A 12093-nucleotide genomic window follows, 5' to 3' on the forward strand; every position below is an offset into this window, starting at 1 on the left:
ACAATCGACAACAATCCAGGCTGATTCTAATACACTGGTTTCTGTGGCCAGCTGGGTGTACGGAGCCCTGATGGTGCAGTGGTTAAGAGCTCAGCTGCTAATCAAAAGGTCAGCAGTTTGAACCCACCAGCTGCACCTTGCAAACCCTACGGGGCAGCTCTACACTGTCTATAGGGTCGCTACGAGTCAGAATCAACTCGACAGCAACGGGTTAGGTGTGTGGGGTCTGCGTGTGGTGGGAGGTAGGGGGCTCAGGAGGCTAACAGTCACTTGCCATCATGCTCTCCCTCCTATCTCATTTTAGAGCCTGCTCTGAGAAAAGATGTCTTCTCTTTAACCTGAGAATTTATTAACTCAGCAATCACAGCATTTAAAGTAAGCCTAACTCTATGCTCTGAGTGAAGCGCACTCTTCTATAATAAAGGCATTTCCAGGTGTAGATTAAGAAGATACCTTGGCGATCAAGGGTTGCCTTCCTAACACCCAGTAACGTCATCTCACCTGAGTTAACTGTTCCCTTCGTGGCTTCCTCTGCTTTGCATGCCAGCTTAGTGCATGTCCCTCTGTAGCACTCTCAGGCCTCATTAAACTTGCCCTGTAACTGAGAGCAAGCTGAGCATCAGTCACCTCAGAGAGGATCCGAAGGTGGCTGGATATGGGGCTGAGAGAGCTCATTTCTTTCTGAGGAAGAACAGGAAAGGTGTTCAGAGTTTCCTAACTGTAATCACAGAAATGGGATGCCAAAAGTCATAGGTTATTTATAAAACCATCTGATGGTGGCCATTATATGATAGGCCTCTTATGATTTTCAGACAGCTGTGTGTAGAAAACTTTTACAAAAATAGGATATCTGTAACCTAAAGCAATAGGCTGGACACTTCAAACGATTTTGGACTAAGAGCTGCCTCTTCAAACCTTATCACTGGACACCCAAGTTGAGGCAGGAAATGTCTGCAGGGAAGATGAAGATCTGGCTGTCAGGCATACACAGCAAGGCTGTGGCCTGACTGATTCAACTGGAAGAGATACAACAAGGCACTTTTAGATTCAGAAAGCTCATTACTTACATAGTGTTACAGTGGAACTGTGTCCCCTGCCCCCCACCTAATACATCTTGAAGTCCTAATCCCCGTACCCATGATGTGAACTTATTTGGAAATTGGGTCTTTGCAGAGATAACTGGTTAGGATGAGAGCACACTGGAGTGGGGTGGGCCCTAATGCAGTATGACTGGTGTCCTTACAAGCAGTGGAGAAGGCATACAGACAGACAGACAGAACAAAGACAGCCACGTGAAGATGGGGGCAGAGAAACAGTCATGCTGCCAAAAGCCAAGAATGCCTGGGGCTACCAGAAACCGGAAGAGACAGGGAAGAATCTTTAGAGACTTCAGAGAGAACTTGCCCTGCCGATGCCCTGCATCTTGACTGCTAGCCTCCCAGACTGTGAGAGAACAAATTACTGTTCTTACAAGCCATCCAGCTCTAGGGAACCAAGACACACAGCAAAGGAAGACTACCCAACGTTGCCAGCTTCCCACGGCCCCTGTCCCCATGACAGAAGGGACACCACCAGACAATGTGAATGGTGAGATATGGCATTGCTGAGCAGCCAGTTCTGGAGTACCGCTAAGCGGTTTGTGTCTGCTTCCCTGTCCTGAGGGGAGCTGGGCAGAAAGGCCCAGCTCAGCAGAGCCCAGAGGCAATGAGAAAGTGTCTCCCGACAGTCTCCTAGGGGAGACAGAGCAGCAGGTGGGAGACAGAGCTCCTCACAGGCCTTCTCTGCCTTCCGGAAGGATCCCAGGTGTTCTGTTAAGACTCGGGTCAGCTGCAGCTCCAGCCTTTGTCTGCGTGACCTCTGTGGATGTGGGCAAGGTCAACGGGGCACTGGGCAGAGCTGTTCCCCACAATGGCATCATGCCAAAGTCACTTCATTTATGTATACGCATATACATACACACACACATAATAAAATTTATATAACATATTATAAAATGTATCTACATATACACACATACATACCCTCACACTCTCCCATTAGCACTGGTTTATCTGATTAAAGCCATTGATAAACTCCTTGAAGTACTGCCCTGAGATCATCTTTAAACCTTAAACCAAAAATATCCCCTGAAGTCTTCTGAAAACCAAACAGTATAGCTTAACTAGGAAAAAATGTTTGCCTGGAGCATTGTGCTCTTTTAAGAACCATCTATATGGGATCAAAGCAACAACAGCACCTGGACAGATTAGACAGGAAGCTTCGGGGGCAGTGAGTTCATGTGACTGGGGGAGGAACAACTCAGCAAAGGAGGGTAAGAATGGTTGCACGATTCAGAGTGTGATCAGTGTCACTGAATTGTGCCTGTAGAAATTGTGGAATTGGTATATGTCCTGCTGTGTATATTCTCAACAACAACAAAATAAATTTTTGTTTAATTACAAATATAAATAAATAAAAGAAAACCCTGTGGAGCACAGTTCTACTCTGGTACACACGGGGTCACCATGAGTCAGAATTCACTAGATGGCAATGGGTTTTGTTTCTTTCTTTTTCTCTGTATTCCTGAAATAGTTTCAGATGATTTGGGTTTGGTTAACTAGTGGACAGAGGACTGACAAGTCATTTGTTCTTAGCACTCATCCAGGGAAGATGTAGCTTGAGTCAAGCGGCGTTCTGAAAACCATACATTAGTGTATTCTGGCTTTAGTATAAACTAGTTTAGTACAAACTAGCCCTTTGTAGGTTCGTCAGACGAATCGCAGATCCTGTCTTACAGGAAGAGGTGATCGTGGAATAGGAGGTGATTTCAATGAAGTGTAGTGAAGACGGGCAGGGTTGCTGCCCGCAGGTGAGACGGCTGTGTCCTGCCTGAAGGTACCAGCAAGAAGGCCCCTGGCCTGGAATAATGCCCATGTTCCAATTGCCAAGCCAGGGATCTACCAGGGACACCTATTCTTACTTGGAACCAAGCCACAACCCACTTGTAAACCCATGCCTTAGGCAACACTGGCCTGAAAGATCCTATTTTTCTGTTGTGCACAAAAGTGCCATATGGACTAGCAGGGACCCGAGGGTGGGAAACGCCACAGAACAGTGAAGTAAGAAACAAAGACCAAAAGACATTAACTTGGCCCAGAAACCCCTTTAAGAAAAGCCGTTCCAGAAGAAAGGTAGGATGTGTTACAGACGCAGAGCTTGTTCTAAAACCGATCTGACTGCAAGAACACGACAGCTCGTTCATGCAAAGTAAGGCACTGTTACTTCTTGATTGAAGTTTAACAATTTGAGGGGGAAATATCAAACCAAGTGTGTAACATACGTAAGGCGCTCAAGCTCCCCCCTCCCACATTCCCTCTCCTCAGGCTAACAACAGTTAACCTCGGTCGCAGTGGTTAAAGCTAGCAACTGCTAACTGAAAGGTCAGGGGTTCGAAACCACCAGCAGCTCCTCGGGAGAAAGGCATGGCAGTCTGCTTCCATAAAGAATACAGCCTTGGAAACCCTACGGGGTCACTATGAGTCGGAAGTGACTCGACAGCAGTGGGTTTGGTTTTGGGGGGTCTAAGTTGGGTGCATATCCTCCTAGGCACTTCCTGATGGGGTGCGTGCTTTAGTTTCTCAAAACCAAAATGGGGTCATGTGCTACGTGAGGCGCTGCAGCGTCTTCCAGAAGGCAGAACAACTAGCTCTGTCAGGGACAGTTGTAAAGGGCCTCAGATCTGAAAGGAGGAGAGAGTACTGATGAGCCTGGGGGAAGTGAGGGAACAGCAGGGAGCAAGGAAAGAGGCCAGTAAGGAAAGAATTAGGAGGTGTCCTGTGACTGGATGGTGGGGATGAAGTGGAACGGAACTAAAGTCACCTCCTGGAGGGCTCTAAGAAGGAGGTTCCTGCCCCACAGAGAGCAGGGAGGCAGCAAGGTCTGAGAGAAGTGTCCTGAGGTGCTCCATCTGGGGAAGCTCAAACTGAAAGTGTGGAAAGTGGACTAAGTGGGGCTAGGTGTCTGCTTGTTGCAGTTGTCCTGCTGAGTGACACAGATGGAGCGAAGACAATCCGAATGAAAAGCAGAGGCCACAGGCCGATCAGTGGGGTTGACTGTGTGGACGATACCACTTGCCATCGAGTAGACTTCAACTAAAGGCAACTACGTGTGTAGGAGTAGAACTATGCTCCACAGAGTTTTCAACAGCTGATTTTTTGCAAGTAGATTGCCAGGCCTTTCTTCTGCGGTGCCTCTGGGTAGACTCGAACCTCCAACCTTTTGGTTAGCAGCCTAACAAACGGGCACATTGACCCTTTGCATCACCCAAGGACTCCAAGTAGACAATGTTGTTGTTAGGTGCCGTTAAGTTGCTTTCTGACTCATAGTGATTCCATGTGACAGGGTAGAACTGCCCCATAGGGTTTTCTTTGCTGTAATCTTCGTGGAAGCAGATTGCAACATCTTTCTCAGAGATGCTGGTTTGAATGTCAGCCCTTCAGTTAGCAGCCAAGTGCTTAACCATTGCATCACCAGGGTTCCCTTACTCAGACAATCAAAACCAAAATCAAACCCACTGCTCTTGAGTTGATTCTGACTCATAGCAACCCTATAGGACACAGTAGAACTGCCTCATTGGGTTTCTAAGGCTATAAATCTTTACTGAAGCAGACTGCCACATCTTTCTCTCATATAGCGGCTGGTAGGTTCAAACCGCCAACCTTTCAGTTGGCAGCCAAGCTGTTAACCACTGCACCACCAGGGCTCTGTGCTAGAGACGCAGGACCTCTTAAATACACTGATTGGATTTACTATCACAATACCAATCACAAACACAATTGTACCAATGTAAACAGAATTTTGTGACAGCTGAAATGTGAGTTCAGACTTAAGTCTCAATGTAAACACCATTTCTATACTTGAGCTTTCTAAGATAGCAATTCTGTTGACACAGGCATATTAAGATAAGAAATGCTGACTGCAATATTCAGTAGACAGCTCTGAATTCTATAAAAGCAGAGCTTAGCAACCTCTGCCCTGTAATAAGAAGAGTCATTCTTTAGAATACATGTACATATTTTTCAGGAAATGAAACGCTTCATGACTGAAGGCTGGGTACGCAATCTAGATTTCAGCCTGAGGGAGTCTAGGGATTTTATTTTCCATAATTTAGTTCTGGCTGTGATGGTTGTGATAAAAAGACTGAAGCTCTGTGTATATTTTGGTTTCTTTTCTGCAGCCCTATTTGTATCTGAACTAAGCAAATCTTTGCCATTATTATTTAGCAAACATAGGTTCTACACAGGCAAGCTGAAGTCTCTCCCTGTAAACCAAAATTCTGAGAATCATGAGAAAAGAATATTTATAAATGAGGCTCTGGGCTATGGCTATTGGGTGTGGGCTTTCATACCTCCTTCCTGCTTTTCTGAGGAGGCCTGGTGGCGCAGTGCTTAATGGCTCAGCTGTGAACTGAAAGGTCAGCGGTATGAACCCACCAGCCCCTCCACAGAGATAGATGTGGCAGTCTGCTTGCATGAAGTTTGGAAACCCTGTGAGACAGTTCTACTCTGTCCTATGGGATTGCCATGAGTTGGAATTAACTGGACGGCAGTTAGGTTTTTTGGGGGGTTCCCGCTTTTCTACAGCAGGCCAATCACAAGCTCCAATATGGGTCTTTGTGTGGGTCTTTAGGAGACAATGGTAAGACTTCACTACCTGGAGCCGTCTTCAAGAAGATGGAACACAACTGCCATGAAATGGGGTTCTGAATAATACCAACAACTGCCTGTGCAGAGCTTTGAAAGGCACCTCTGCCTGGCTGGTGCTCTCTATCTCACTGGAGAGTGGTTCTCTCGCCCAGGCCAGTGGTGAGCCACGATGGCATGTGGAGTCTGCAGCCCATGCCTGTATCGGTCTTGGACCCCTCAGGAGACAGCTGGCACACTCAAAACAGGAGGGTGTACCTACAGAAAGGAGTCCCTGGGTGGTGCAAATGATTAAATGTTAGGCTGCTACCTGAAAGGCTGGCTACTAACCCACCCAAAGGTGCCAGGGAAGAAAGGCCTGGTGATCTGCTACTGAAGGGTCACAGCCACTAGAGCCCTACCGAGCACAGTTCTACTCTGATACACACAGGGTCGCCACGAGTTGAATGTGAGTCAACGGCAACTGTTATGTATGTATATATATATATATATTTTTTTACAAAAAGACTATTTAGAAAACGGTGGGTGACAGGGAGCCATAAATGACAGTGCAGGTACCCAGGGTGGTACTGGCCTTACTGTTAGCACCTGTAGGCCTGAAGGATGAGGGAAAATAACAGTCACAAAGCCTGGAAGGAGAGAGTCATGACAAGAGCAGTGACTGTCCCTTGAGGTCCCAGCCAGTGTGAGTGACTTTGGAGGGAGGGAGCCAGGGAAATGGATGCCTGACCTTTCCTCCTTCCCTCTGTTCTGCTCACAGCGCCCCCTGTTGGTCAAACCCAATGGAAGCCAGAGGGCATGGGAACGACTGAGGAAATCCATTCAGGTTAACCTCATGGGGCAGAAGGAGGTAGGGGTCTGAGGGGCAGATGGAAGACATCCCACACAAGTAGCAGGTGGCAGAGCCAGAACCGGAATATCATACTTGCTGACTGACATGACAGATCCTTTGGAATGCTTATTCATTCAACAAGCATTTGGCTTTCACTCGGTGAGAAGCGCCAGGCTAGGTACTGAGGGTCCTGAGACGGCAGCACCTACCACTCGGCAGGCACTGACATGTCGAGCACTGTGCTGGGGCTTCACGCATTTAACTCTACGGCAATCTGTGCAGTGGGTAGCGTTGCTGCTGTTGTTGTTGTTAGTTGCCATTGAGTCGATTCTTACTCACAGCAACCCCGTGTGTGCAGAGGACAGCTGCTCCATAGGGCTGTGACCTTTTGGGAGCAGATCACCAGGGCTGTCTTCTGAGGCACCTCTGGGTGGGTTCAAATCACCAACCTTTCAGCTAGCAGTTGAGCGCTAACCATTCGTGTCACCCAGAGCCTGCTAAGGTGGGTAGTTGTATCTTCATTTTACAGATGGGGTGTTCCAAGGAAAGACTGGCCTGCCCAAGGTCACAGCTTCCGACACCAGAGCTGGAATTCAATCACGAGTCTGATGCCAGGGCCCGCGTTCTTCAACTGTGCCCATTGAGGCAACCCCGGCCCACAGGAAGTCCCACAGGGGAGAAAACCTGAATAATTTATTTCCCATCTGAAGCCAAGGACTAAGCCAGCATTGCTGCTGTGAAGTGGACACAAGCAGGAGCCTGTCTGGTGGAGGCCCTGGGGCCAGGAGGAGCCGGAGAGTGCAAACCACCACAGCATGGCTGTAATCGGGAAGAAGGCTCTATCAAGGAAAGCAGCGGGCAGAGGGTTCAAAGAGCACGTGGCTCTGAATCAAGACAGGAGATGCTCAGGCAGAACTCTGGTTTTGTTTATGGCGGGATGGGGCCAATGGCTCGCACACAATGAAAACGCAAGGCGGCTAATCTGAGAGGAAGAACCCATAATGGGGAACTGTGCAAAAGCTCGAGGTGGGAGCTGGGCCAGAGACTCATCGTACTGCCCAGCTTCTGTATTTAGTTTTTGCTCCAGAAAGCTGGCACGGAAGGGACTTTCTGGTGCTCTGAGCCAGGGAAATGATAAAACTTATGTAGAGAAATCATGCGATCGTTAGCCATTAGAGAAATGCACATCAAAGCTACAATGAGATACCATCTCACCCCAACATTACTGGCTCTAATCCAAAAAAAAAAAAAAACAGAAAATACCAAATGTGGAGAGGTCGCGGGGAGACTGGAACTCTTATGCTTTGCTGGTAGGAATGCAAAATGGGATGACAACTATGGAAACTGATGCGGCGCCTTCGTAAAAAGCTAGAAATGGAAATACCCTACAATCCAGAAATCCCATCCCTAGGAATATATGCTAGAGAAATAAGAGCCATCACACGCATAGACATACGCACACCCATGTTCACTGCAGCATTATTCACGATAGTAAAAAGATGGAAACAACCTAAGTGCCCATCAACAGATGAATGGATAAACAAATTATAGTACATACATACAATGGAGTACTATGCAACAATAAAGAACAATGAGGCACAATAAAGAACCCCTGAGGGAGCAGGAGATCAGTGGGATGCAGACCCTAAATTCTCATAAAAATACCATACTTAATGGTCTGACTGTGACTAGAGGAATCCCGGCGGGCATGGTCCCCAAACCTTCTGTTGGCACAGGACAGGAACCATTCCCGAAGACAACTCATCAGACATGAAAGGGACTGGACAATGGGTAGGAGAGAGATGCTGAAGAAAAGTGAGCTACTTGTATCAGGTGGACACTTGAGGCTGTGTTGGCATCTCCTGTCTGGAGGGGGTATGGGAGGATAGAGAGAGTTGGAAGCTGGCAAAATTGTCACGAAAGGAGAGACTGGAAGGGCTGACTCATTAGGGGGAGAGCAAGTGGGAGTAAGGAGTAAGATGTATATAAACTTATATGTGACAGACTGACTTGATTTTTAAACGTTCACTTGAAGGTCAATAAAAGTTAAAAAAAAAAAAAAAAAAGAACAATGAGGAATCCACCAAACATCTCATGACATGAATGAATCCGGAAGACACTTTGCTGAGTGAAATAAGTCAATCTCACACACACACACATGCATACATATATATAGTATGAGACCACTATTATAAAAACTCAGGAAAAGGTTGACACACAGAATAAAAGCAATTTTGGATGGGAAAGGATGGGTGGGGTGGGAAAGTCACTAGATAGTAAGCAAGTGTTAACTTTGCTGTAGGGAAAGAAAACACACAATATAAGGGAAGTTAGCACAACTTGACCAAGGCAAAGCCATAGAAGCTTCCTAGACACATCCAAACAACTTGAGGGACCGAGTTACAGGGGCTGAGGACTAGGGACCATCGTCTCAGGGGACATCTAGGTCAATTGGCATAACACAGTTCATAAAAAAAAAATGTTCTACATCCTACTTGGTAAGTGGCATTTGGGGTCTTCAAAGCGTGCAAGCGGCCATCTAAGATACATCTATTGGTCCCTTCATGTTCGGAACAAAGGAGAATGAAGAAAACCAAAGACACAAGGAAAACGTGAGTCCAAAGGACTAATGGACCACATGAACCAGCCTGAGCCCAGAAGAACTAGATGGTGCCTGGCTACCACCACCAACTGCTCTGACAATAGAGGGTCCTGGACAGAGCTGAAGAAAAATGCAGAACAAAATTCAATTCACAAAAAAAGACCAGACTTACCGGTCTGACAGAGACTAGAGGAACCCCTGAGATTATGGCTCCTGGACGCCCTAACTCAGAACTGAAGCCACTCCTGAAGTCTACCTTTCAGCCAAAGATTAGACAGGCCTATAAAAAAAACAATAACACACATGAGGAACATGCTTCTTTAGTCCAATCAAGTACACAAGACCAAAGAGACAACACCTGCCCAAAAGCAAAGATGAGAAGGGAGGATAGGGCAGGAAAACTAGATGACCCCAGAGTGGAAAAGGGGGAGAGTGGTGATATACTGCAGGATTGCAACCAATGTCACAAAACAATTCGTGTATAAATTTTTAAATGAAAACCTTAAAAAAAAAAAAAAAACCCACACAAGATTTGTATACTCTGTATAAAAAAAAAAAAAACCCGTTACATCACAGCCTGCATGTGGTTTTCCAAGTGTGATTTCTGGACCAGCAGCACCGATACCATCTTGGATCTTGTTAGAAATGCAAATTCTCAGGTACGGAAAAGAGTAAGTCTTCTCAAATACAAACCATAAGCCACAAGCATTGATTTTCACTTGAGCTACTTTTAAAATGGACAATACTCTAGTGTACAGCACGTAGGTAAAAAAAAAAAAAAAAAAGCAGTTGCCATTGAGTCAACTCTGACTCAGAGTGACCCCTGTGTGTCGGAGTAGAACTGTGCTGTATAGGGTTTTCAATGGCTGCTTTTTCAAAGTAGATTGCCAGGCCTTTATTCTGAGGTGCCTCTGGGTGGACCAGAACCTCCAGCCTTTCAGTTAGTGGCCACGCATGCTGTTTGCACCACCTGGAGACTACAACATGCAGGTAGCTACAGGCACTTAAGGATTATTTTTCATTCTCCAGGGCAGCAGTTTTCAGTGTAGTCTCCAGGTAGCAGCAACAGCACATTTGGGGACTCGCTAGAAATGCAGACTCTGAGGTGCACCCCAGACCTCCAGAATAAGCAGCTCTGGGGATGGGCCCCACAGTCAGGTCTAGCCAGCCTTCCAGGGGATTCTGCCACGTTGTCCAGTTTGAGAGTCACTGCTGTAGGGCCCTGATTCGTAATGTCGCAGGGCATTCTCAGGGAGCCCTGCCAACACAGAACCCTAAAACAAAGTTAGACTCACAGTGTCCACAGGGACGGACTGGGGGGAGACTTCCCAGGGAAGGGGGCGCAGCTGTGCCAGAACACCGATAGGTACACGGCAGTGCATTCATGCAGACTGCAGGCTGAGGCGGTGTCAAGGCTAGAGCTAGGGGGTAACTCTGGGGCAGGGACTGAGGTAGCGGGGGTGTAAAAATGGCTTGGGGGAGGTGTCTGACCTCCTCCAACCCAACAAGGGGGAAGGAGAACCAAGATCAACAGCACAAGGCTGACTCCCAAGAAGCAGAAGCCAGACAAGCCTCCTTTCCTGCCATCTTTGCTGATTCTGACACCAGCCATCCCTCCCATGGCACTCTCTACTTCTCTGCTGGGTTCGATAACTCATTACAATGGCCACACAGAACTCACAGACCCTACTCATGATTATGGGGTTTATTAGGGAAGTGAGTTACAATTCAGGTTCAGAAAACTCTGGATACAGTTCTTTCATCAGGATAGCCTCTTCCCAGCTGTGCTTGCAGGCATGCCTCTCCCTGGCCCTCAGTCTCTATCCAAAGGCACTCAGCTTTCTGTATCCATGGATAGGGAAGCCCACCATGCTGTCTCCTGCTGTGGGTCTCTCCTGCTGGACTCTCCTTTCCTGGTGGTGGTAGGCTCTTCTTCTCTGCTCAGGAATTGGCTCTCTTTTAAGGTAAAACTGACCAACCTCCTTGATGGGCCACAATTACCCTATCACACAATCACCTGGGTGGGAGTTACAAGACCACGGCTAGATAGGCTACATGCCAGAGTAATTAACACCGCAGCGGGTGAAGGGGCACTCCTGAGATCTAGAAGGTGGTGCTAAGTGGACTTGGTTTGCACTGACTCACTTGACACAGTGGCTGCAACAATGGGCTCCAACACAGCAAGGATTGTGAGGACGGCGCAGGACCAGGCAGTGTTCCATCCTGTGGTGCACGGGGTTGCTATAAGTCAGAATGACTGGACAGCACCTGACAATAACACCACCACCTGTGCCCTCACAGGTTCTTCTTGCTCTTGTAATTCACCTTTCTGACTGTAAACCCTGCCTCCGTGCTAGGCTGTATAGGAGATGCCGGGGCTGTGCAGATATACACAGTTCATTCACTTGAGGAACTGAGCATACAGGAGAGGCAATTTATGTACACTGTCCGTTACTGGGAAACCTTGGTGGCATAGCGGTTAAGTGCTATGGCTGCTAACCAAAAGGTCGGCAGTTCGAATCCACCAGGCACTCCTTGGAAACCTTGTGGGGCAGTTCTAATCTGTACTATAGGGTCGCTGTGAGTCCGAATCGACTCGACGGCAATGGGTTTGCTTTGGGTTTTTTTGGTCCATCACTGCGCTATGGCCAGAGGATGGTGTGCGGTGGTAGGTCAGGGAGGCTCCTGAAAGCATAGGGAGGCCAAGGCACATTAAAAGGGACTCAGGCATTTCTCACAAAGGAGGAGCTGTCCTGTGCGTTAAGAAGTTTGGGTGAGGGCATGACATGATCAGTGAACAAATAACTGGGTATCATTAGAACCTTCTGTGCATGGGGAAGGGGCAGAAGGAAAGCAGAGCCCAGGGAACAGGAAATGGTGACATATTCTTCACTGCGTGTTAGACATCCATGCCAAAAAACCAAACCCGTTTGGTCAAGTCGATTCCAACTCATGGTGACCCCATGCATTACAGAGTA

General features: G+C 47.4%; 1 protein-coding gene across 1 annotated transcript in view; it reads left to right on the top strand.

Moving 5' to 3' along the window:
* The first annotated feature begins 6059 nt into the window (after positions 1-6059).
* Positions 6060-12093, top strand: part of SLC15A1 (solute carrier family 15 member 1) — a 47569-nt gene continuing 41535 nt past the window's right edge. Inside the window, exon 1 of the mRNA XM_010589377.3 lies at positions 6060-6244. Within this exon, the coding sequence (XP_010587679.1) occupies positions 6224-6244 (21 nt within the window). The 5' untranslated portion in view covers positions 6060-6223. The remainder of the gene's footprint in view (positions 6245-12093) is intronic.

Source organism: Loxodonta africana, chromosome 17 (assembly GCF_030014295.1).
Source record: "Loxodonta africana isolate mLoxAfr1 chromosome 17, mLoxAfr1.hap2, whole genome shotgun sequence".
Taxonomy (NCBI): domain Eukaryota; kingdom Metazoa; phylum Chordata; class Mammalia; order Proboscidea; family Elephantidae; genus Loxodonta; species Loxodonta africana.